The sequence below is a fragment of the Mesoplodon densirostris genome, chromosome 16, assembly GCF_025265405.1.
Source record: "Mesoplodon densirostris isolate mMesDen1 chromosome 16, mMesDen1 primary haplotype, whole genome shotgun sequence".
Classification (NCBI taxonomy): Eukaryota; Metazoa; Chordata; class Mammalia; order Artiodactyla; family Ziphiidae; genus Mesoplodon; species Mesoplodon densirostris.
In genome coordinates, this window is record NC_082676.1 from 6,097,417 (window position 1) to 6,123,739 (window position 26,323).

Genomic DNA, 26,323 nt, shown 5'->3' on the forward strand with positions numbered 1-26,323 from the left:
GTGACAAACAAAAAGGAATGCAGGCATTGCCCAAGAGCCCCTGGGGAGGGGAGGGGAGGACAAAAGTGCCCCTGGCTAAGAATCACTAGTTTAGCTGAAATAGTAACTAGTTTCCTTTCTTTCCCCTCATTTTCAATTAGCTAAGGATGGGGTGGGGACCCAGAGGTCCCGCTCTGGGGAGACGGGGTACCCCTGGGTGAAGGATGGCTGCCTCGATTTATGGCGGAAAGGTTGATGTAAGCTCACAGCCTGTTTTTCTTTTCAGCTCTACCAGCGTCTGGGGCTTTTTAGGCAAACAACTGGCTTTGGCCCTAGAGATAATTAAACCCATCTTTTCTCCGACTCCCCGCCCCATCCCCTAAAACCTTTGGTCCATTCAATTCACAATGATAACATTGTTCCGGCAACAGCGCACACATGTTGACGCCGGGGTGTTTAATCTCGAGGGGCAGCAATTCTCCGCTCCACCCCCTCCACATCTGCGCGGCTGCCACGCTTATGACAAAGCGCCTGGCCGCCAGCGGGCTCGCCTCCGCACCCGCGGCTCGGGACGCGGCCCCCTGCGTCTAACAAGGAGGCAGTGTCTCCGAAGACCCTCTCGGAGCGCCCGGCGCTGGGGCTCCAGGTGGTCTTGCTGGCAGCCAAAGCATTTGGTGGAAAGTTCGAGAGTTGAAGCGGCAGCTCAGGGGAGACAATGCCGCTTGTGTGCCCTCTGTCGGGCGGGGCCCCGCCCCCTGATTTGTGGGGCTGGGTAGGGAGGATGGGGAGACGGGTTAAGGCTACACCACCTTCAAGCAGTCAGCCTCCCTCGGGGTGACTCTAACACCAGCAGGAGCAGCATTTACAAACCAGAGGGGGACCTGAGTGGGATACAGAGTCCTCGCTCTCTTGAGTTTAGCTTTTTTTTTTTTGCGGTACGCGGGCCTCTCACTGTTGTGGCCTCTCCCGTTGCGGAGCACAGGCTCCGGACGTGCAGGCTCAGCGGCCATGGCTCACGGGCCCAGCCGCTCCGAGGCATGTGGGATCTTTTCCGGACCGGGGCACGAACCCGTATCCCCTGCATCGGCAGGCGGACTCTCAAACCACTGCGCCACCAGGGAAGCCCTGAGTTTAGCTTTTAAGGAGATTAATGTTGTGACTGCGTCGTGTGTGCTGAGAGCTTGGTGTATACTTCAGGGATGTCTTTATTTAATCGTCTCCATGGCTAAGAGGTTGGCGGTGGCTCCCGGCATGAGGGAGAGAGTGTGGCCAAGTGGTGAAGCATTCAGACCAGCTGTGTGGCCGTGGGCAAGTGACTTGACCTCTCTGAGCCTCAGTGTCCTCATCTGTAGAATGGACACAATGTACGTGCTTACTTCTGAGTGGGGGTTTTATAAGGATTCGAGGAAATGATGTGTGTGTGACACATGTGATGTGGTATCCAGGCCAGTGGGAGGGCTTTGATAATAATGGTACCCGTCCTCCTCATATCGTTAGGATGGCTGCTATCAAAACAAAACAAATCGTCAGAAAATAACAAGTGCTGGGGTGAGAGAATGTGGACTAGTTGGAACTTCTGTGTGCTGTTGGTGGGAATGTAAAGTGGTACAGCCTCTATGGAAAACAGTATGATAAGTCCTCAAAAAATTAAAAGTAGAAGTACCATATGATACAGGAATTCCATTTCTGGGCATATATCCAAAAGGATGGAAAGCAGGGTTTCAAAGGGAGATTTGCACACCCATATCTGTAACTGCATTATTCACAAGAGCCAAAAGGTGGAAGCAGGCCAAGTGCTCCCTGACAGATGACTGCATAAACAAAACGTTAGGGTATCCACACAATAGAATATTATTCAGCCTTGAAAATGAAACAAATTCTGAAGCATGCTACAACATAGATGAACCTGGAAGACATTGGGCACAGTGAAAGAAGCCAGCCACAAAAGGATGAATACTGTGTGATTCCACTGTACGAGGTACAGAGAGCTGTCAAAGTCATAGAGACCGAAAGTAGACTGGTGGATGCCAGGGGATGGGGTGGGTGCAGAATGGGGAGGTGTGTAATGGGGCCAGAGTTTCAGTTTTGCAAGAATAGAAGAGTTCTGCGTATTGCTTGCACAGCCACGTGAATGGGCTGAACGCGACCGAACTGTACACCTTAAAATGGTTAAGATGGCAGATTTTATGTTGTGTGTATTTTTACCACAATTAAAAATAAAAATTTTAAAACGGTGGCTGTTACCTAGCTCAGGGGTTGGGTAGGTGACAGAGGTGCAATCCAAGTGAGCTTTTATCCACCTCTCACCTCTAGCAGGTCCACAGAGGGCTCTTTCCCCCAGAGCGGGCGGTCAAGAAATACTTGTAGAATGAATACAGTGGGGGTGAGGAGACACCGAAATATGTTCTTGGCAGTGTTTATCATGTTAGACTTTGATGCAGTTTTCCTCTTCTCTCTGTTTAGGACCGTCTCCCTTCTTCTGTAAGAGCAGCACAGTGTATCAACGCTCATGTTATTAAGAGAACATTATCCTGTTAGGGTCATCGGTATGTCTCTTCAGTTCTCTAGGACGCCCAATTTATGGCATGCCTCTGGCGGCTTTTTCAAGCTCCTTAATCTTGCCGTGTAAATCTTGGAATGAATGAAGAGCCATCATCAAATTTCACGTCCCTGGAGCTGCAGAGCCATAAATCGCCGAGCGACAGCAGCCTTGGTAACATCAGCTCCAGTGAATTCTGGCGTGTGCCAGAACCTTCTGGATGAATTGTATCCCCGTAGGACAGGAAGGAGCCTGGGGTGAAAGTTTCAGAGTGGAATCAGGGTGGGGGGATGCTGGGCCACAGGATCCTAAGAAGTCAAGGGTCTTTGAAAACTCAGCTCTCGTTTCTGGTTATATTTTGGACTTTGGTCGGTTCTCAGAGCCTCGTGAAAGGCGTTCAGGGGTCTGCTCCCAGCCCATAACTGGAGCTCGTGGTCCAGTCTGAGCTCAGGGAAACCGGACGCTGAGTCAAGAGCAGACTTCTAATGCTGGACTTGCAGTTTTTACTTGGAAAGTGTCACTTTGCTTATAAAATAGTTAGTCCTCTCTCATAGTTTGGCGGCATCTTTTGGGGACAGTGAGAGGACCGCAGAGTCTGGAAAGTTAACTAAGCTTTTTCTAAAAACCATGAAATTTTGGAAGGAACAGCTAACTGGGCCATTAACTTGCTACTATTTGTCAGGCCTTCCTAGCCCTGGACGGGAGACCGGCTCAAGAAGGGAATGAAGGCAGCTTTGTGCGGGCTGACAGTCCCCCCTCCACGATGCAAATGTCTGTCCTCTGCAACTGGCCATGGTCTTGCTCTTTTTGCCTTTTCTGCACGGCTGTCTCCACCATTACCCCTTCCTGGGGTCTCTAAGCAGCCGACGATCAAATCCCGTGTGCGGTCTCCCCATCGCTGTTATCTGACTCTGGCTACCATCTGGTCATCTTATCTTGCCTGTGTCTCTGGTCCTGTTCCTTCCCCTGGACCGAGGTCTTGCGGTGGTCGTGTTTTCCATCTCCCACCACAGCCCCCAAGTAGTGGTCCGAGGCGGTGCTCATCTTTCTCATTGGAGGTGCATTTTTCCCACAAGACTAGATGCATACGTGCAATTCACCAGCCCCCAACTGGACATTCAATTGTCCAGTCAAATTTCCCACTTGGATTTCCCACAGGTCACCTCAGGTTCAGCTTTCTGCATCCACACGTGTTTTCTTGCCTCCTCCTTCACCTGTGGAGTTCTTCCTCCTGTGCTTATATCCACCACTGGCATCATTATTGCCCATGAGGCATTCCTAGCCAGCACTGGGGAGCCCTTCTCGATTTCCCTTCTTCAAACTGCTTTTGCCCTTGACCAGTCTTTGACTTCTGTCCATCCCCAGTCCTGCTTCAAGGTGTTTCCCCAATAGAATTGTGGTCACCAAAAGGAAGGATGTTCATTGTAGCCCGCCTTGTAAGAGTCGCAAACTGGAAACTCCCCAAATGCCCATAGAAAAATCAGCAGTGGCCTATTCATACAATGGGGTCCAATACGGCAGTGGAAATGAGTGAATGACCGCTCCGCATAGCCACAGAGGGTGCGCGCGGATGCAGTGAAGCGAAGGAAGCACAGACAGAAGGGGAAGCCCCAGGCAGGCACAGTGAGTCTGTGGTGTTGGGTGTTCGGATGATGGTCACCTTTGGGGTTGAGCACGGGGCTGGTGTTGGGGAGGGGCCCGGGGGGGTGTCTTTGGTGCTAGTAACGAATGTGCCGTGTCCTGCTCTGGGTGCGTTTGCATTGAGAAATTTCACCAGACTTCCTGAACACGTAGGATCTGTGTGCTTTACTGCATGTATGTTATCGATAAACTAGTTGACTTAAAGGCTAGTAGAGGATGACGCGAAGTAACATATTGACTCCGATAGACGAGTGGAGCCCCACGAAGCATCAGGCTGGGCGGGGTGCTGGAGGCACACGATCGAGACGTCATTGCCCCTGTTCCCAGAGCTCGGTCAGGGGGTCATCCTATACTTGGAAATTATCCACGTCTGAAGAAAGCAGCTTTCACGGCACATGGTCACCTGGACATCCCCACTGTTACCTGGGTGTGTCTCCTGCCCATCCATTTCTGGGTGTGTATATAATTGGGCTCGATTGTTTTGCTCAGAACTGCCTTGGTTGCAAAGGACAGCAACCTGACTCTAATTAGCTTACACGGGACTTGTCTGAAGGGTCTCCACGTGACTCACAAATTAGAAGAGCTGAAACCTCAGACTTCAGGAAGGATGGGAACACCAGGCCAGGGGGTCGAGCCTGGAAGGCTTATTCCCCCTTAATTCTGAGCTCTGTCCTGCTTGCCTGGAGTCTTCTTTCTCACCGGCCAGCTTTCTCTGCGCGGCGGTGGTGTGTGGCTGCCCAGGGTGCCACATTACATCCTTAGGGTTTAAGGCAGAGAAAACAAACGGGGCTCTTTCCCACCAGGTGCCAGTAAAAATAAAAGCAATCTTGTGTTTGGCCCAGCTTGGGGCTTGTTCCCTCCCATCCCTCAACTCTGGAGAAGTAGGTCATGGGACAAGATGGCAGCTCCCTTGGGACCATTTGGCTTGACTGCAAGAGCCACGATGAAGCTCTCCAAGAGGAAGAGATGGCGTGAACGTGGCACCTACTGTGACGTCACAGTGAGCTGTGCCTCAGCACGGAATGAACCCTTAGGGAGCAGGAGAAATATTGCATCTTTTATAGCTCTTTTCTCATGTGTATAAGAATTTATTGTATTCATTTTTCTTTGTGTATTATCATGTATGCACATCAGTATGTGTATATCGGGGGGCATACCCCTAATTTTTAGGGTGTTAAATACAGTTCTATAAAGCATGGCTCTGGAAACCTCCACCTAGGTACCCTTTATTTATTTTATTTTTAATTTTATTTATTTTTGGCTGCATTGGGTCTTCGTTGCTGCTCCGGGCTCTCTCTAGTTGTGGAAAGCAGGGGCTGCTCTTCGTTGCGGTGTGTAGGCTTCTCATTGCTGCAGAGCACAGGCTCCAGGTGCGCGGGCTTCAGTAGTTGCAGCACGTGGGCTCAGTTGTTGTGGCTCACGGGCTTAGTTGGTCCACGGCATGTGGATTCTTCCCAGACCAGGGCTCGAACCCGGGTCCCCTGCACTGGCAGGTGGATTCTTAACCACTGCGCCACCAGGGAAGCCCCACTTAGGTACCCTTTAAATGCCTGCTGCCCCCTGCGAGTCTGCATGGCAAGCTGCCTTTGGTTATCGTAATCCACTTGTGCAGAGGACCCTAACTCAGTGACGGACACACTTGTACATATCGTGTGACTGTAAATGGGAGGAGAAACCCTAGGTGCTGAGAGGAGGCAAACGCTCTTGGGTGATGCTTGGGGATCAGGCTTGACCTGTATGTGGGGCAGAGGTCTTGCCTGACATGTCAGAGGGTCATGAGAGGGGATACCCAGGTCAGTGGCCTCCTGTTCCACCTGCCTCTACCCTTTATTGGCACCCTCCAGCCCAAAATTTGCCCTCCCAGGGCCAGCTTTGGGGTTATTATTTCAGGCTTTTGTAAAAGAAGGACACCAGAATCGGCTTTGGGGACAGTCTTGTGAAGCTGGTTGCTGTCAGGATGGTTTTTCTGGAATCTATTTTCTTTGGACTTAGCTTTTTTTTTTTTTTTTTTTTGCGGTACACGGGCCTCTCACTGTTGTGGCCTCTCCCGTTGCGGAGCACAGGCTCCGGACGCGCAGGCTCAGCAGCCATGGCTCACGGGCCCAGCCGCTCCGCGGCATGTGGGATCTTCCCGGACCGGGGCACGAACCCGTGTCCCCTGCATCGGCAGGCGGACTCTCAACCACTGCGCCACCAGGGAAGCCCTGGACTTAGCTTTTGGTCTCAGAGGTTTGGACTTTTTTAATCTTTTGAAGATGAAAGTCCTTTGTTCATTCCTATGAATTCTCTCCGTCAGTGGTGTTCTAGAATATAAAGGGCAGTGGGAGAAAAAGCTGGTTTCCTAGGTTCTGGGTTTCCTTAGGTTGCTTTCCTTAATGGGCTCAGGGAGATATCACTCTAGACATTTATTTTAAAACTCGGGTCTGGGGTTATCAACTACAGTAATGTAACAACAAAGTAACAAAAACAAAGTGTGAAGACAGTTTTCTCCCTAAAATACATGCATGTTTCCATCTGCTTTAGTGGTGACTGTTATGCCATCTTGAGACTGAAATGGTGTAGATTCCACACGGTGGAGCGGTTTCCATATAAAATGGAAACCTCGGGAAGAGGAGATTTGGGATTTGCTTTGAACTTTGAATGAGTTGCTGCTCTTCTTTTAAAAAATGACTGTTTTTTCTTTGACAAATCACAAGATTATGTAGGTTTCAGGAAGAACAGAATAATGACATGGTTCATGCCTCTCATTGTCTTAAAATGATTAATGAAAGAAATTCACTTAGGAAGCCATGCCAAAGAGCCTGTAAATGTTTGCAAGAAATTTAGTTGGACACTTTATCCATTTATCTTTTTTTTAAAAAGAAACCTTATAACCCTGATATCTTAACTGTCTTAGCAGTTAAGGTACGTTTTATCTTACACAGTTAAAAAAAGTTACATATACACCTGCTGCAACAAACTATATTTGTGATTATATATCAGTGTTTTCTTTCTTCATTGCCTGTGACTTTAGTGATTGTACCTGTGTTAATGTCATGCTTATCCAAACATTTCTTTTCTGTTTGATCTATTGTAATTTTTTTCAAATAAAGTTATCATAGCTGAACTATGTAAATACCCACACGCACATATTATTTTTTCTGTACTGACGGTCACTCTTACAGCTCATTGTTTGACAGGCCCTATAAAAATGACCAATGCAAATTACTTCCCATTTGCCAGGCACTGTTGTAAGTGCCGCTTCCTGTGATCTTCCCTATGAGAAAGGACCAGTGTTATATCCCTGGAGGAAGGGGACACGCACAGAGGTTAAGTAACTGGGCCAAGACCACAAGCGGCGCACAGCTGAGGTCTGAACTCAGGCCACCCGGCTCCAGGGAGTGTAAAGGTCAAGAGTGGGGTTTCGGAGCTCAGGCACTCACCTAACTTGTGGCCTTGAGCAAGTTACCTTTCCTCCCTGAGCTTCAGTTTCCTCATCTGTCAAATGGGGCTCAATCCTGCCTCGCCTGGATCCATCCCGTGATGGCCAAGAGTGCTCAATGCGAGAACCGTCACGGAGCACGTGCCTTTTTGCACTTCTGGGTTCATCAGCCATCTTCACTTGTAAATCGGGGGTCCACTGTCCCATTCTCTGCTTGGGTTGGTGGCTGTTGTTGCCAGTAGGAGCTGTGGTGAGGCATGGCCTGTCCCTGCGCTGGGAGCAGGGGCACCGGGGTCTGTCGGGGTCTCGCTGAGTCCCAGGCACTGTGCCCAAGGCTCCTGTGCACAATGGCACGAAGCAGGCTTGCTCGCTGAATATTGGAGCATCGCACACCTCAGGGGTTCTTTCTGGCCTTTGGGGGTTTGGCTCCGCTGAGGGAGAAGGGAAGACGGTTGGAAATGGAGACTGTGTCTGTGTAGTCTGTCAGCGTGGGGGACCACTCCTGATGTTCCTTAGCTGCATGTCAACTCCTCTAAATGGAAATATCTAAGGGGATGTTTCAAGGAGTGGCCAGAAGGATGGGGTGGGGTGGGCGGGAGACAGCTATGTGTTCACAGTGAAGGGCACTGCAGAAAGGCAAGGTTTGCCGGGGCTGGAAGAGCCACGTGTTGGCTGCTGCTCCCTGGAGGTCCAGCAAAATGGTGACCATAGGGTGTCCTTTCCATTTGGTTGTGGGTGGTCTCTGGTGACCTTGGCTTGGGTGGGGTGCTGGGGCTGGGGGCGACGCGGCTGAGTGCACTGCGAGCGAGCTCAGGGGTCGGGGGTCAGGGGGGCACCCTCCGGCTGCTCGCTGGGGCGCAGGGATTCTCTCCAGGAGTTGTCACCTCCCCTCAGCCCCCCACCCAGAGTCCCCTGCAGAAAAGTACCTGAGGAGAACAGGAGTTATCCCCAGACTGTGCCCACGTCTTTGACAGGACAGACTTGTCTTCTTCCATCACCCCCGCCCCCCGTACTTAAAAGTGCTCGGGCGTGCTCGCGCACACGCACAGCTCCACTCTGGGTGTGCCCGCCCCCCGGAAACACGGGTGCCCGGCTCTGCACAGCAGCACTGCTCTCAGAGCCCCAAACTGGAAACTACCCAAATGCCCGTGTCCTGTAGGACGGATCCGAGAACAGGGCTGTCATCGAACTGTGGAATATTATACGGCAACGCGGAGGAATGAACGTCCACAGCAACGTGGATGAATCGCACAGACGCCGTTGAGGGAAAGAAGCCTGGCACAGAAGAATAGATACTGTATTACCCCCTGTTTAAAATGTTCAGAAACAAGCAAAACTAACCTCTGGTTTGAGAAGCTGGGGGGAGAGGAAGGGGGCACTGGCGATGTTCTGTTTCTTGATCTGGGAGAAGGTCCCACGGTGGATTCACTGTGACAGTTCACTGACCTGCACCCCTATGGTTGTGCACGTACAACACGTATGTTGTAAGGCAGTGAAAACGTTCTGACAGACACGCAGAGGAACTCCCCTTGCTGAGCTGTGAGCACTGCCACTGAGGTGTGTGGTTAAGGCCTCGGGGTGGGTGGGACCTCGCTTTGAGCCCCAGCTCCCCGACCCTGGGAGGCCACACCACGCCTCTTGGGTCTCAGGTGCACCCCTCCCCCTACCAACGCGGCATTGGGCTCACCTCCTAGGGTGACATGAGGGCTGAATGAGCTAGAAGGGTGACCAAGACTGGCCCGGGTCATTTCCCTAGTGACAGAGGCCCCCTTGCCCTGGGGTCCCCTCCCGAGGCTCGCGTGATCCCCAGTGGGTGGCACTTCGTAGAGGCTGCCGCAGTAGACCCAGCCTCCTCACCTTCTCCATAAATCAAAGTGGAAACGCCCTGGGCCAGTCATATTACTAAGGTTTAAAACAGACTTTTGGTTTTTTTTTTTTTTTTTTTTTTTTTTTTTTGCTGTACGCGGGCCTCTCACTGCTGTGGCCTCTCCCGTTGTGGAGCACAGGCTCCGGATGTGCAGGCCCAGCGGCCATGGCTCACGGGCCCAGCCGCTCCGCGGCACATGGGATCCTCCCGGACCGGGGCACGAACCCGCATCCCCTGCATCGGCAGGCGGACTCCCAACCACTGCGCCACCAGGGAGGCCCGACTTTTGGTTTTTTAAAGGGCCTTTGGGCGGCCGGTGCTGTCAGCCTCCTGCCTCAAAGGCACTCACGCATTCACGTCCTGCTTGTACCTGGGGCAGCCCTAACCCACCCAGCCTGAGGGCTTTCCAGCTCAGAAAGCTGAAGCTCGCTGGTCACGTTTCTCCTCCCTTCTGGCCAAGCTGGTTGCACTCTCCCTCCCTGTCTCTCTGGTTCCCCACCCCCGAGGCAGGAAGTGGAGATTGGGCTGTATTTCCCAGGAGATGAAGGGTATCTGCAGATGCTGCAGACCCACCTGGGCTTGGCCATCCTGCATCTTTGCAACACAGATGATGCTCACCTTCTTGCTGCTCCATGTTAGTCCAAAGGATGCATGATCCTTGGGAACCAGGGGCCCGCTCCCACAAGCATTGTTCTTGGACTTATATCCATCTTGGTGTTCGCCGTCTATGAAGTGGACATAATGGCTTAGTCTAGTATCACTGCTGGTATAAGGGAGAAGGGCTTGGTCCCTTTACCTTGTTTTGTCCTGAAGTCCTTTTCCAAACCCCCCACTCTCCCTGCCAAGACGCTGCCATTCACCTCTTTTTCTGCTTTTTGTCTAAGGCTGTGCTTGTAAACCCTGGCTGCTATTAGAGACATCTGGGGTGCTTTAAAAAGTACAGGTTTCTGGGCCCCCTCCCCAAAGATAATGATTCATTGGGTTCCGAGAGGGGCAGGGTGCTGGAGCCCACTTTGTGCCCGTCTGCCCACCACTGTCCTCAGTGACTTCACTTTGGTAGCTTGAAATCTTCCAAGATGAAAATTGGCAAACACCACAGATCGGGTCCTAGAGAGCCAGTTATTAAACATTTACCAGCCCCCACTGGGCTAGGGCATCCATGTTTTCTCAAAGTCCCCACGGTGATTCTCACATGCAGCCAGGGCTGAGCACCACTGGCCTAAGGTAACCCATGACAGGCATAGTAAGGTTGCTGTTTACACTGTAGCTCACAGCTATCCATCCCTTCCAGTGGTTAAGCTATATATATGACTTAGATCACTTAACTCTCACAACAACCCATGAAGGAGGATTATTATTCCCATTTTTCAGATAAGGAAACTGAGGTCCGGCTAGCTTACCTGGCACTTGTCTAAGCCCACCCAGCTAGGTAGTGGCTGAGTCTGGATTTGAGCCCAGGCCTGAGTCCCCGGAACCCAAGCCTGTCCAGGGCCTCTGGGATGACTTGGTCGGTACCCCACTCTCCCCAGCAAGTTGATGCAGAGTTCATTGTTCTTATTGTCCAAGGTGACCATGGGGTCTGAGCCTGCGACCTGTAGTCTGCTGCAGAGCAGCCTGGAACGGGCAGTCATCACCAGGGGTCACCGGCTCTGGGCAAGTCTCCATCGAGCTTAGGCAAGATGCTTGGGCTCTGAGCTGGGAGAGTGAACCCCAGTCACTAATGAGCTTTTGGTGCCGATGTGTGTTTTCTCCCCTTTCCAGTGGAACACGACAAAGAGTTCTTCCACCCACGCTACCACCACCGGGAGTTCCGGTTTGATCTTTCCAAGATCCCAGAAGGGGAAGCGGTGACTGCAGCCGAATTCCGGATCTACAAGGACCACATCCGGGAACACTTCAGTAACGAGACGTTCCGGATCAGCGTTTACCAGGTGCTGCAGGAACACTTGGGCAGGTGGGTGCTGTACTGGTGCCTGGGAGAGGTCCTGAGCTTCTTCAGCTACAGAGGAGCTGGTGGCTAGAGGATGCGACCAGACTGGTCATGACCGCTCCCCCCGTGGAGCACCAGCCACGTGCCCTGGATGGAGTATCTTTTTTTAAAGATGGTGTATGGTGTATGTCTCCACCTCTTAAAACTATCACCGTCAGCAGATCGAGTTAGGAATAGGGGACAGTCAGGTGAGCCTGGGATTGGGTGGCCCCCGTGGGTAATTATGGGTTGTCTGGGTCAGCCTGTGTTTGGAGGGAACGAGGAAGAGGAGAAGCGTTTCTGACGGTCTGCCTCTCTCCCGTCCATCACTGAAACCCAGCATGTGATGTCAGGCCACCAGTGAAAGTGGCCATTTGTAATAAAATGCTAGGGGATAAAAATCCCCAAATCAAAAATAAACAGGCAGAGAACTCTCAGCCTTCCAGGAATCTTGAGGTCAGGAACCAAAAGCTTGTGTTGAAGGACTTTAATTTCTTGAGACCCTTCCATTTCGTTTCAAAGTCCTCTGAGAGGTGAGAAGGCTAAGGGAATGGGCTGGAACTTCTAACAGGGACATCCTGCAGTCCCGAGGTGGTGCTGCCTGGTGGCTGGGTTTTTGGACGTCGCGGGCTGTCGGACTTTTACTGCCACCGGCACCGGCTGCCACTCCTCATAACAGAAGAAAGGTGGCGTGGACGACCCCTTCGGCTGGGCTGTCCTGGCGTCTTCAGCGGGAAAGGGGACCTCGTAGCACATTTGGGGACATAGCGACGCTCAGCACCTGGCTTGGCAAGCACTGTCATTTGGAAGGTCATCTTAAATACTAAGAAAACCAAGCTTTTCTTGAGAGTTTCCAGTGTTTTGCCTTCGTTAGCTGCCTCTGCCCCCAGTTTCTTGCGTTGTCTCAAATCAGCAAATATATGTGTGCGTTTAAATCTTTTCACAAATGGTATCTCGTCATAGAGTCTCTCCTGCACCTACTTCTATCACGAAACCTTGACCATCTTGACAGTAAACCTTGACCATCCTTCCCTGTCCCTTCCCAGGGGGCATCCTTGTTCTTTTCACCACCCCACGTCTCCAATCGTGTGGGTTGTGCTCTAAGGTACTTAGCCAGTTTCCTGCGTGCACAAGGTGGATTCTTAATTTTTCCGAATTATAGACGGTGTGGGTGGGGCGTATAACACATGTGCTTGTCTATCAGTCGGATATAGTTCTAGAAATAGAATTGTGGGGTCTGGGGGCACATACATCGGTGACTCTGATAGATTTTGCTGAACTGCTCCCTTCGGAGGTTATGTCAATTTATATTTCTGCTAGCCACAGAGAGGGGGCCTGTGGCCCCATGTGCTCCCCAGCAGGGGCTCTTGTTGGACTGTTTTGATCTTAGTCTGTCTGATGGGTGACACCTGGCATCTCAGTGTGGATTAAATTTGCATTTTAGAGCCCCCGCTGGAATGCATTGCCCTGTACTGCTCCCCTGCTAGAGAGGATGGCAGACCCTCCCTGAGGGGATGGTACCTTTCTGGAATGTGGGTGTGGCTCGGAAGTGGGAGCGGGCAGCAGACAGCCTTGGCAATCACCTCCGAATCTTACTAAAGGCACTCAGGTGCCCCACTTCACCCTGGTGGGCTGGACCCTGGTCCCCAGACCCAATTTCAGTAAGAAGCATTGAGTTCAGTCCACCAGGGTAACATATGTTTGCTCTGTACTCTGACAGATCCCCCGAGACTCTTGAACAAGAGCACATGTTTGACTTTTTTCTCGTGAAGGCTGACTAACTGGGGGCGAGGCAGGTACCCAGAGGCTATTTGTCAGTAGCACTCGATCGGTCCACTTGTGCAAAAGCCAAGCCCTGCTCACACCCCAGGACCTCCTGGCAGGCTCCCCAAACCCGCCTCAGAAACCTCCATCCAGAGGTTTAACCTCAGGAATGTAGCTGCCCCTATGGGCTTTGGCTGAGCAGGACAGGAAGGGTTGGCTGGTGTCACCTGTGCAGCTCTTCCCCCAAGTTCTCCACGCAGGAAGGCATTCGCCCTCCCTGGCCGGTGGTCTCTGGGGTCAGCTGGGATGCTGCTGATGTGGGCCCCTCCCTCACGTGCGTGGGAGCTTGCTTCGTGTCTGGAGCATCCTCAGGCCCCGCCCTTGATGCGAGAGGCACCCCACCCCTCGGCCCCACGCCTGCTGTGCGTGCCCGCTCCACTCCACGCACTGGGAAGAGCAGTGGAGACCCAGTAACGGGCGAGACGGGCGTGGCATGCACGTGCCTCCCTCGCGGGGCTGGTGGGCTGCGCAGAGGCCGCTGCATTTGGAGAGACCCGTGGGAGCCTAGCCATTTGCTTATGCAACCACTGCTGCTAAACCGCTGGGATAAACCAGCCCGGCTCACGGGGGCAGGGACCTCGTCTCAACTCTGTGTGAGGGGTGTACCGGTTTCCTGCCCGCACGAAGCACCACACACTGGGTGGCTTGAAACAATAGAAATGTGCTCTCTGACAGTGCTGGGGGCCGGAAGTCTGAAATCAGGGTGTCAGCGGGGCTGTGCTCCTTCTGAAATTTGCAGGGGAGGTTCCTTCCTGCCTCTTCCAGCTTCTGGTGCTGGCCGTCGATTGCGTTCCTGGCGCTCAGCTGCGCCGCTCCCATCTCCACCTCCGTTGTCACACGGCTCTGGCATCCTCTCTGTGTGCCTCTCTCCTCTTCTGATAAGGAGACCAGTCATCTTGGCTTAGGGGCCGCCCTGCTCCAGCATGACTTTTTATTACTTAACTAATTATATTCATAAAGACCCTATTTCCAAATTAGGTCACATTCAGAGACACCAGGGGTAGGACTTGAACGCATCTTTCTAGGAGATACAATTCCATCCATAATAGGGGGTGAAGACGGGCAGTCAACAAATAAGCAAATAAATAGGCCCACTGGCCAGATAAGGTGACTGGTGGTCCTTGACGGCCTGTTGAGCTGGGGCTATTGGAAGGACTAGAAGGAACGGAAATGAGGTGTGGGGAGAGTATCTCAGGGGAGCCTCAAGGGCCACCGTCCTAAGGTGGAGACAAGCATGTTTGTTAGAAGGACAGAAGGGAGATGATGATGCTGGGGCAGGTGTGAGCCACTGCGTCCTCCCTTAGAAGAAACACAAGCCTTTGGCTTCCCTAGCGCCTGCCGGCAGCCCCTCAACCTCCTGCCTGTGTCAACCTTCTGACTTCGTGGGCACTGGTCCCGTAACAGTTTGAAGTGGCTGCCTCCTCGGCCCTGCCTTAGCTCCATGGGGTGGATCCAGAGGCCCTGGGAGGGGAGAAGGCCTGAGTCACTGCGGTTGGAAGAGGGACAGGCGGGACAGGACAGCTGTCAGTGGCTCTGTGGCCGGCGTGGCAGGTTGCCCCGAAGAGCAGCTTGGCCACAGGCCATCTCTGGGGACGCTCAGGCCAGCGTTGGGAATTCCTGCCTCAGGGGATTTTGGGCTTTGCTGGGAGACCGAGTCTCCCCTCAGCAAATGTTTGAGTACCTGCTGTGCTGGGCGATGGTGGACGTGACCAGACCCCAGTCTGAGCCCTCGAGGAGGTCACATTCAAAGAGAGGAGGAGACGCAGGAGGACATGGCAGGTGCAAAGTATAAAGCAGAGCAGAGAGTGGACCGAGAGGCAGCGGGAGGGCAGGAAGGGGCTGCTTGCTTTAGATTTCTAAATATTTCTAAATACTTTTTTTTAAAATTAATTAATTAATTAATTAATTAATTTTGGCTGCGCCGGGTCTTCGTTGCTGTGCAAGGGCTTTCTCTAGTTTGCTCCGCGGCATGTGGGATCTTCCCGGACCAGGGCCCAACCCATGTCCCCTGCCTTGGCAGGCGGATTCTTAACCACTGCGCCACCAGGGAAGTCCCCTATCTATACGTGAAAGGAGGAAGCAAGGCCCTCATTCTCCAAGAGTTAAAAGGTTGACATTTTTTCCAAAAAATTACTGATTTTTTTTTCTGGGTAGGCTCTGTTTTTGAATCCAAAAGCAAAATGATCCTATTATGTTATTCCCCAGGTGGGATAACCCAGCTTTTAAGAGTGTAGATTCGCATCCCAACATTATGTACCAGTGTGACCTTGGGAAGTAGTAACCCCTCAGAGCCTCAGTTTCCTCCTCTATACAATGGGGATAATAACTGAATCTACCTCCCAGGGCTGTGGTGAGGATAAAGGGAATTAACATACTTACTTAGAACATAGTAAGCTCTCAATAAAGGTTTACCAGCTATTAGAATCCTCACCATCACCACCACCATCACGGGGAATGCAGAGACCTGCTTAGGAAAATGAAGGGCTCCAGGTCTGGGTGGTGGTACTGCCTTGGCCCTCTATGATAAATCCCTTAATTTCGCCGTTTCTGATGGGGGGGGAGGCCTAAGCTTGCTTGGAGGTGGAGTGCTTGTTTGCATTTCCACAGCCTGGGCCACGCATCCTCTTCAAGCAGAAGGCCTTTGGCTCATCTGACCCCGAGAGGAGTCCTGATCCCGCCCCCGCCGCCCTGCTGTGTGGCCCCCTGCTCCCTCTGCTAAGGGAGCCGTGGCCTCCCTGACACCGACCGCCCAGCTGCGCAGAGCTCGGAGCTGGGACATCTGGCGAGCCTCTGCCTGAGCTCCAGGAAAGCCCTGGGCGTGCCGGGGCTTAGCTGGCTTTGGGTCGGCCTCAGCATCACTCCCCCTGTGGCCGCCACTTTCCACAGACTCCTCTTGATCTCTTGGAATCCAGATTAAATTCCGATAATGAGCCGAGCTGGAGGCCTTCCACGGCCTTTGGGCTCCACTTGCAGCTGGAGAGGCCGCCCTTGGCCGGCTGTGGGGTGAGTGGGGGCCGAGAGGCAGGTCTGGGGATGGTGGCCTTGGCTCCAGTCGCCTTGCTGGGGAGGGTGGGGGGCGGCGAAGGGATTGGAGTCTTGCCCTCCTTCTCGGAACCCTGGGTCAGGGGCTGGCCAGTCGAGGCTCGGCTTCCAGGAGCTGGTCCCACTTCTGTCCCCCTTGGCTCTAACTCCGGTTCCAGCTCAAGATGAGGCTGTTCGAGGTGGGCGTCCTGCAAGCTAACGGGCTTCATTCGTGGAACTCAGGCTGGGCGTTTTCCAGCCTCACCCCGCCCCGGCCCTCTCCTCGCAGGTCCACGCTTTCTCCCTATAGGGCTGCCCCACCGGTAGGGGGTCCAGCTGGTCAGTGAGACACCCTGGGGCCCGCGGGCCAGCAGAACCCACTTGCAGGGAGTCAGTCACTGCCAAGGTCGAGATGAAGTTGACAGCTGGATAAAAACTGTCCCTCGATCTGTCTCAGGGACCTTGGCTGCCAGGAGGGTGACCTCAGAGTGGTCTCTGGGGCCAAGATTGGATCAGCCGTAGCCTGAGTCACTCTGAGGGAGAGGGAACTGTCCCCGTGATGGGCCGGAGGGGGAGGGGGGCTGAGGGGCTGATCGCCAGTTCCCTTCACCCCAAGTCAGCCGCGGGCATTGAGGAGGGTGGAGGCCAGCGCTGTGCCCGTGCTGCCCACGTGGGGACCTTGTAACCTGCAGCCCCGCCAGCAGCCCCGCCCCAGGGCTCCCAGCTCCCTGCACAGAGGAGGTGCCACGGGTCTCCTCAGCCAGTGTCCCCACCCTCCAGGAACGTGCACGCCAGCTGCAGCTCCTGCCTTCCCTCGAGAAGGAAGCTTCATCCAGACCTTCCCTGACCCAAGCCCAGGGCCATCCTCGCCCTTTAAAAGCTCAGCTCAGTGACACGGCTCCTCCGGCATCAGATGAAAACGCAGGTTCCAAGTCAGGTGGCTGGGTTGCAGCCTGAGCTTCTGTGTTTCTGACAAGCTCCCAGGGGATGCGATGCACAGAAGCGGGTGAGAAGGTGCCGGGTGGACAGGGCCTCCCATTGTGGGGACATTGTGGTCCCCATGCCCCAGGGTGGCCTCAGGGCGGCAGGTCATTGGACCCTTCCCAAGTCTTTGCCGCATCAGATAAAGGTGAAGGACTTGGTAACGAGACTGCTTTTTTTTTTTTTTAATAAATTTATTTATTTTATTTTGTTATTTTTGGCTGTGTCGGGTCTTCGTTGCTGCGCGCGGGCTTTCTCTAGCTGTGGCGAGTGGGGGCCGCTCCTTGTTGCGGTGCACGGGCTTCTCACTGTGGCGGCTTCTCTAGTTGCAGAGCACGGGTTCTAGGCGCGCAGGCTCAGTAGTTGTGGCACACGGGCTTAGTTGCTCCGCGGCATGTGGGATCTTCCCGGACCAGGGCTCGAACCCATGTCCCCTGTGAAGGCTTGATATCCCCATTTTACAGGTGTAGAGACCGGCTCAGAGGGGAATTAACTTACCTGAGATCTCACAGCTCAAATGGGGCAGAGGCGGGACTTAGCCTCAGGTCTCTTAGACTCCAGGGCTCGTGTTCCTGGCCACGGCAGCACCCTGGTGCTTCTTGCTTGTACGGATTTCCTTCCCTGGAGAAAACAGGCTCAAACAGGGCGACTGTGAGTCCCCAGCTGTGGTCCTCACCCTTGGCTGTGCATTAGAATCACCTAGGGGGCGCTTTTCCGACTCTGGCCACATCAGGGTCTGGGGTGTGGCTGGGCCTCAGTATTTTCTGAACTCCCGGGTGACTCTCTGTGTAGCCAGGTCTGAGAACAGGTGGCTGAGCTCTCTCTTCTCCCTCCCCTGTGGGCCGTCTTACGCACCCAGGAGAGAGAAGGGGAGAGGTTTCTTCTAGCCCAGGCCCCCAAGCTCCTCCTGTCTTGGTCTCTCCAAGAACACTGTTTTTCTCCCATTGGACTGAGCCCCAGGTGTGGTCCAGGCCCTGATTTACAGTCTCAGTGGCACAGGGAAGGGGAAGGCTGAGGGTGGAGGTCCTGCGGGCTCTGGTTCTGAAGGCTTCCGGAATCTTCTGGAGCCTTCCTGCTGCCACGGAAGGCCTACGTGCCCGGTTCCACGTCTCCTGGCTTTCACCTTGCATCACTACACCTCCGCCCCAGGGCGTGAGCTCTGGTTTTGAGCTGCTTTCTCGGGAGTTTCTGGTTCCGCTCCGCAGAGGGCAAGGAGGGAGCACTGGCTGCCCAGGCACGGCCGGAATGTCCTGGAAGGTCCAGGGAGGCCGGCTTGGTCCAGGGCACCCAGGCACTTCTGGCTGCCTTCCCCCAGGCCCCCTCCAAATCCCAGCACAGAGCGGCTTCAGCAGGACCCAGGGCCCCTTGGGATCCACTCAGGTGTCCAACAGGCTCACTCTGGAAAAAGCCTGCATCCAGCGGGCCCCCCGCTGAGCAGATGGCAATCTGCTGTGTCCAGCCCGCGTCATGCCAGTCAAATCACAGTTGGGTTGCCCTGCTCGGCAGCCCGGGACCAAATGTCCACGTGTCCGTTGGTTTCCTGTCCTGCGGGCTAAGGCCACCGTGGGCCTTGTTGCTTTTTAAAATCTTGGTGCCTTTTGTTTCCTTCCGTAATTCATCCCCAAATTGGCTTCGCAGGGAAGATATGAGCGGTGGTCAGGGAGTCAGTGGTGACAGACTCTGTGCGTCAAGTGCTTGCAAGTTGCACGCACGCTAAGTCCTCACGACGACCTTGAGACGTCTATATTCTCCCGTTCTGTGGATGTGGTCATTGGGGCACAGAGAGGTCAAATGACCCTCCAGGGTCCCACCCTCCCTGCAATTCAAAACCAGGCACTAAGTAAAATTTCGGGTGCTGGGGCCCCACCCCCAGAATTCTGATGTAACGGGTCCCAGTATTGCCTTGACAATGGGTTTGTTTTTGGTTTTTTTTTAGTTTTTTATTATTTTTGTGTGTGTGTGTGTGTGTGGTACGCGGGCCTCTCACTGTTGTGGCCTCTCCCGTTGCGGAGCACAGGCTCTGGACACGCAGGCTCAGCGGCCATGGCTCACGGGCCCAGCCGCTCCGCAGCATGTGGGATCCTCCCGGACTGGGGCACAAACCCGTGTCCCCTGCATCGGCAGGCGGACTCTCAACCACTGCGCCACCAGGGAAGCCCGACACTGGGTTTTTTTAAAGTCCCCAGAGTGGACTTAATCCCTGTCCTTTGCTGCTCCTTTGAGGATCTGCGGGACCTTGCAGGAGTTGTGTCATCCATTCAGCGCGGGTGGAGACTCCTGCCCTGCGTCCCCTCCCGGGAGTGCGTGAGATGTGGATGATGCTGGTGAGTGCCAGTGTGGGATTCCCCAAGGTGAGCGGATGGCAGCCTAGATGCCTCTTTGGGAGAGGAGATTACAAGTGATGACGCTGGGGAGCCTTTATGAGGACCTTCTTCTGTGTCTGCCCTGTTCCCATCATTCCATATGGATTTAATGCTTAATGACCGTGAAGGTCAAGGAGACCAAATGTCCCGTGAGTCAGTTCCCTTACAGACCCGCCTTGTAGAAAGGGCCGCTTCTTTACATCTTGTCCACTTGGCAGATGCCTTCGTATTCACGATGTAATATACACGCTCCCATGTGGATAACAGTTCTCTGCACTGAGAGAAGAGTTGGCTGCCTTTGCTGACGGTGACGATGACAAAGCTGATTGTTCAGAGCACTCAGTATGCAGCACTCTGTCCTTCCCATCACAACCCCCTGAGGGAGGTACCATCACCCACCCCATTTTACAGACAAGGAAACTGAGGGACGGTAGCAGGTTAGGGTTAAGGAAAGGAAGTTTGCATCTGTCCCCAGTCACATCTGGTTTTCCTCCTTGGCTGGTGGATACACATTTCCTTTTCCCTTCATGGCAATCCTAGGAATCGGGTAATAGGAGGGAAACGTATTTTCTGCACAGGGAAACTGAGGCCGAGAAGATGGAAGACCTGCCCCGCTTGCCCCAGTGATGCTGTGTGGACAGCTGGTAAAGACCAGGGGCTTTGGAGGCAATTGGATTTGCTTCCCACTCCACCACTTGGAAGCTGCGTGAGCTTGGGTGGGTTGTGGTCCCCCCATGAGCCTCATCGGGCTTTTCCGCAAAGGTCTGAGTGGGAGCCATGGTGACTGTGATGGTGGCCCAGCAGCAGGGCCAGAGATGAACTCTCCATGAGGGCAGGCGTCCAGTGTGTTTTGCTCACTGTTGTATCCTTAGTACCCGGAACCTGGCATATAGTAGGTGCTCAGCAAAACACGTGTACATGAAGGATCTGCCCTTCTAGCCGTGGGCTTCCTGACTTGACAGACTGTGGCTGTGTCTTGCACAGAGGAGTTCCAGCACCAAGCACAGGGGCTGGTACGAGCCCGTGTGAAACAGGTCCCTGCTGGCCGGGGGAGCGCCGGCCCTCCTCTCACACTTCCCACACCTCCCACCTTGGGCCCAGCAAGCCTTCCAATGTGTTCTCTCCTCCACAGCTGAAACCCGAGAACGCCTCGTTCGCAACCTTTCCTCAGCGTCTGAGCCCAATTTCCAAAAAGTGAAAATTGCCCGTAATTATAATACTTCTCAATCCCAGGGAAGTTTCCCTGTGATGATTATAATTATATTATTTTGAGCTTGTGTGCCAGTGGGTACCCAAGGGTGGATTGGTTCTCGTCTGCAAGTAGGGGACATGTCAGCGTGTGTGCCATGGCCCTGGATTCCCTACACTGGAATGAATTTTGGAAGAATGGGCTTCAGTATTGGGGGCTGGCTGTATAACTTGATCCCGGCGCTTTAATTCCAAAAGCACTTCATACTTGGACCTCTGCTCGTCCATAGGAGTCTATTTTTCCAAATGTATTAACATCTGTGTTTCATATCAGGGCCCGTAATTGCTTTAGCCTTTTTGGCAGGAGACAGAGAGAATTAATATTTTTCAGTTTGGTCATGAGTAGTGGGTCATCTGTAGCTGGGAAGAAAAGTGCCTGCTCAGATGTGAACTCAGTAAGGATGGGAAATGCAGGCTCACCGGGAAAGGGACGTTTTAAAGGAGTCAACCATGGTTAAGGAAGCCCTTGGTTATTTCAAGTTCAAGCTGGAGGTCAGCATCTGGGTAAATGCTCAAGGTTCTTCCAGACACTGGTCCTTCCTTTGTCTTTCTATTGCCAGCCCCCAGCAGCACCATTTTCTTCTTTTCTCCACAATGTCCAAGGCTTTGCCTTCTGTCACTCCAAAAATGGAGGAAGGAAAGCTGACGCCTGGCCTGCAGTCCAGCGAGCATGCCACCACACCCACTCAGGGACCCAGGGCAGGCATCGCTAATGGATCACAGAGCTCCTTCCTGCCTACCCGGGCCTTGGCCTGAATCCTCAGTACAGCTCCGCTAGCTGAGGCAGCTGCTGCTAGTTGAGTGAAGCTGCCATCGAGTGAAGCCTGCTGGCCACCGGTCTCAGGTCAGGCTTCCCTGAAGTCAGACCCTGAGATGAAGACTGTGTGAAAGTGAATGATTAGAAAACGTTTCCAGAAAAAGCAGGTGCATGGGGAAGTGGGCCTGGAAAGACAGGCAGCCAGGCAAGGGGATGGTGCTGGGCAGAGCCCCACGGAAGGTGACTTTGGCTCCCTCGTCCTGTAGAGACTTCTGGAGGTGAGTCGTACCCCTCCCCCCACTCACGGGTCAAGGAGCTGAAATGCTTCTATCTCCTCATCCGCCAGTGCTGTTTGAGGCAGCTTTCTCAACCTGGCATCACGGACATTTGGGGCTGCCCTGTGCACTATAGGGTGTTTAGCGTCCTCCCTGGCCTCCACTCGTGAGATGGCACTGCCAGGGTGCGACAACCCAAAATGTCTCCAGACGTTGTCACATGTCTCCTGCGGGACCCCTGGGTAGGGGGATGGGCACTTCCACCCTGGATGTTCACAGGTGAAGGGGTGCTGGCGCCTGGGAGGGAAAGCCCCCGGGAGCCGGGGAGCCCAGGCAGAAGCATCTGAGATGCTGCGCTTGTGGATAAGCCGGAGGGGGTGCTGCTGGCCCTGACCCAGGCTTGAGTGGGGAGCCCCTCCCCACCCTGTCTCCTTCCTGCCTCCCATTCACCTTGCTCACTGCTATCCTCCCCCTAAAGCCCCACTAAGCTCCAGCCACGTACCTGCTCACACGCGTCCATCGGCCCCATGGTCTGGGATGGGAGGGCCCAAGCTGAGCTGTTGTCGGGACCCCTGGGACCACGTTTAAAGAGAAAATACAGATTCGTGTGTTTAACCCCAGCCAATCTGGTGTAGGGACCAGAAGTCTTTGTTAGTATTCTTCTTTTTTAAAAAGTTTTTTTTAGAGCAGTTTCAAGTTCACAGCAAAATTGAAGGGAAGGTACAGAGATTTCCCCTGTAGCCCCCATCCCCACACGAGCACGGCCGCCCCATCGTCCACATCCCACACGAGATGGTACGTTTGTCACAATTGAGGAACCTCCATTGACACATCATTATCACCCAGGGCCCCTAGTTTGCATCAGGATTGACTCTTGCTGTACATTTTATGGCTTTGGACAAACGTGTATGGCATGTGTCCATCATCACAGTATCTTTATGTAGAGCATTTTCACTGCCCTAAAAACCCTCCGTGCTCTGCCTGTTCCTCCTTCCCCTCCCCCCAACCCCTGGCAACCACTGATCTTCTTACCGTCTCCATAAACTTGCTTTTTGCAGAATGTCATACAGTTAGAATCATACAGTATGTAATTATTAGTATTAATTGTTAAAAAGAAGCTCCCAGGACTGGTCACATACTTTGTGAGACCCAGTGCAAAACGGAAACGTGGGACTACTTGTTAAAAATGCATTAAAGCGGACTTCCCTGGTGGTCCAGTGGTTAAGACTCTGCGCTCCCACTGCGGGGGGCGCCGGGTTTGATCCCTGGTCGGGGTAGGATCCCACATGCCATGCAGCGCGGCCAAAGAAAAAAAATGCATTAAGGATTTCAAGGCAGTGACTGCAGGGCATTAAACCAAGCACGGAGACCTCGTATGTGTGGGCCCCTGGGTGATTGCCCAGGTCACATGCCCATGAGGCTGGCCCTGCAAGCGACCTGGGTATAAATATCTGTTGCTGTCTATACACATATGAATGCTTCTCATCTGTGCCTTGAAAGTCCAGTGCTTTAGTCCAGGGATGCACACCTTCCACAGTCCAGCTCCAGCCTTACCTCCAGCTGCTGCCTGTATACACACACACACAGAGACACACAGATACACATACAGACGTATACACACACAGAGACATACAGGCACACAACACACAGATACACATGCAGACGTATACACAGAGATACAGGCACGCAACACACGCAGATACACATACAGACGTATACACACACAGAGACACATAGGCACACAGAGATACACAGGCATGCAACACACACAGATACATATACAGACATATACACACACAGAGAGACACGCAGGCACGCAACACACAGAGATACACATAAAGACGTATACACACACAGACACACAGGCACACAACACACACAGATACACATACAGATGTATACATACACAGAGACACAGGCATACAACACACAGAGACACACAGGCACGCAACACACACAGATACACATACAGACGTATACACACACAGACACACAGGCACACAACACACACACACACACGACCTGTGGTCCAGCCAGCTTGGCTCTCGCACACACCCCTTTTCTCCAGAGATACCTTGTTTTCTGGCCTCTGCTTTCCCCCAGCTGGTCTCCCTTCCCTGTCTCTTCAGTCCTCTCACTCTAGTTTAATCCCTCCACACCCCTGGAAACCAGAGTTTAGAAAAATATAATTTACTTTTTATTACTAGATCTTACTTTTCAGAATGGGTTTAGATTCACAGAAGCATTGATTAGATGGCACACAGAGCTCCCATACGTGCTGTACCCGGGCTCCCCTGTTAACCTCTTACATTAGTTTGGTGCATTTGCTATAGTTAAGGAACCCATGTTGATGCATTATTATTATGAAGTGAAGTCAATAATTGACCCAGATTTTCTTGGTTTTTACCCAGTGTCTTTCTTCTGCTCCAGGACCCCATCCAGGACATCACATGACATTTAGTCATCACGTCTCCTTGGGCACATCTTGCCTGTGGCTTTCTTAGGCTCTGCTTGTTTCTGATGACCTTGACAGTCAACCAGCTTTTCTTTTTTTTAATAAATAAATTTATTTATTTATTTTTGTCTGCATTGGGTCTTCGTTGCTGCGCGCAGGTTTTCTCTAGTTGCTGCAAGCGGGGGCTATTCTTCGTTGCAGTGCGCGGGCTTCTCATTGCGGTGGCTTCTCTTGCTGCAGAGCATGGGCTCTAGGTGCGCGGGCTTCTGTAGTTGTGGCTCTCGGGCTTCAGTCGTTGTGGTGCACGGGCTTAGTTGCTCCGCAGCATGTGGGATCTTCCCCGACCAGGGCTCGAACCTGTGTGCCCTGCATTGGCAGGTGGATTCTTAACCACTGCACCACCAGGGAAGCCCCTCAACCAGCTTTTGACAGAGCGTTTGTACATAATCCTCTCCCACTGTTGCTTCGTCTGTCTCAATCTTACCTCTTTCAAACTCCAACTCATATCCCGCATCCTCTGAACCTGGACGCAGGTGGTCAGGATTGCTGGGTCCTCAGCCTGGTGCGCCCTGTGGCCTCTGGGGCTCTCGACCATTGCACACCACCCCCTTCTGGTGCCTGGCACAAAGCCTGTGGTTTCCCTTCTTAACGGAAACTAGATTATGAGACCCTTTTAGGGGGTGGATTTTAAATTTGTTTGGCTCTTCCTCAGAACCTAGTTAGGGGCTCTTTAAAGATGACACTTGGGGGCTTCCCTGGTGGCGCAGTGGTTGAGAGTCCGCCTGCTGATGCAGGGGACACGGGTTCGTGCCCCAGTCCGGGAAGATCCCACATGCCGCGGAGCGGCTGGGCCCGTGAACCACAACTACTGAGCCTGCGCGTCTGGAGCCTGTGCTCCGCAACGGGAGAGGCCACAACAGTGAGAGGCCCGCGTACCACAAAAAAAATAAAAATAAAATAATAATAATAATAATAAAGATGACACTTGGGTCCAAAAGCAGACTTCTTATTTCCCCTTGATGTGAGGTTAGGGATTTGGGCTCAACCTTTGGCTCCAGGGTTGGGCCTGTAGGCTGCGGAAGTGTAGGAGTGCTGGTCTGTGAGCCAGGTTTTCGAGCAGGACTGAGCGTTAGAACGAGCAGCCTGCAAGGGAGTCTGTCATTGTCAGAGGGAAGGAAATGGGGTTCTCCTTGGACAGCGCTTTCCATCAGAGCCCTGCATTGTCAGGCATTACACGTGCAGCGGATCGGGGTGCATCCCCGTGACCCTGAATTCCTAGGAGAAGAATCTGTGAGGCCCATGGTCTTGATTCCTGGGCTGGAAGAGGGACCGCCCACTGGCTTCCCCTTCAGTGCTGGGTCTTCTCTCCCAGGTCCCACCCCTACCGGCCATTGTGGGAGGGGGGGGTCCCTGCAATTTCTCCTGCAGCCCATGTCTGGCCTCCAAGGGTGGGCGACTCCTGCCGTGTTGGCCTCGCCAGCTGTGACCTGGGACAGGGCTTCCGTCCCTCCTCACTGCAATGGCTGACTGGCGCCGCACGCGAGATGCTTCCGCTCAGCACCGGCCTCTCCTGCCCAGGACTTTCTCTGCGCCAGGAGTGTGTGCAGCTCACTGCAGGGTCAAAGCCCCTCACCTTCCATCGCAGGTGGATATATAGCCCAGCCTCCTCGCACCCAGGAAGCACCACGCTGAGCTGTGTTCACGCAGCGCCCCGGGGGCCCAGCGGGTGTGAGCCCCAGATGCCCACAGCTCCGTGTTTTGGCCCCTTTCCATCCCTGCCTCACTTCCCGCCCCACTGCAGGTGGTTCCTGGGGTCACTTCTCAGACGAACCACTTGCATTCAAGTCCTTGACTCAGGATCTGCTCCTGGGGGGCCCCAGAATATGACAGAGGACGAGAGAGTGTGCACCTGGTAGGCCGTCGAGGGTCCAGCGTAAGGCAGCTGTAGCGCCTGGCACAGCAGGTGTGTCCTCAGCCTTGCCT

The 26,323-nt window shown here is 53.4% G+C and overlaps 1 protein-coding gene across 1 annotated transcript in view; it reads left to right on the forward strand.

Annotated features, from left to right (window-relative positions):
- Nucleotides 1-26,323, forward strand: part of BMP7 (bone morphogenetic protein 7) — an 88,067-nt gene that overhangs the window by 21,518 nt on the left and 40,226 nt on the right. Inside the window, exon 2 of the mRNA XM_060077676.1 lies at nucleotides 11,209-11,401. Coding sequence (XP_059933659.1) covers nucleotides 11,209-11,401 — 193 coding nt within the window. The remainder of the gene's footprint in view (nucleotides 1-11,208; nucleotides 11,402-26,323) is intronic.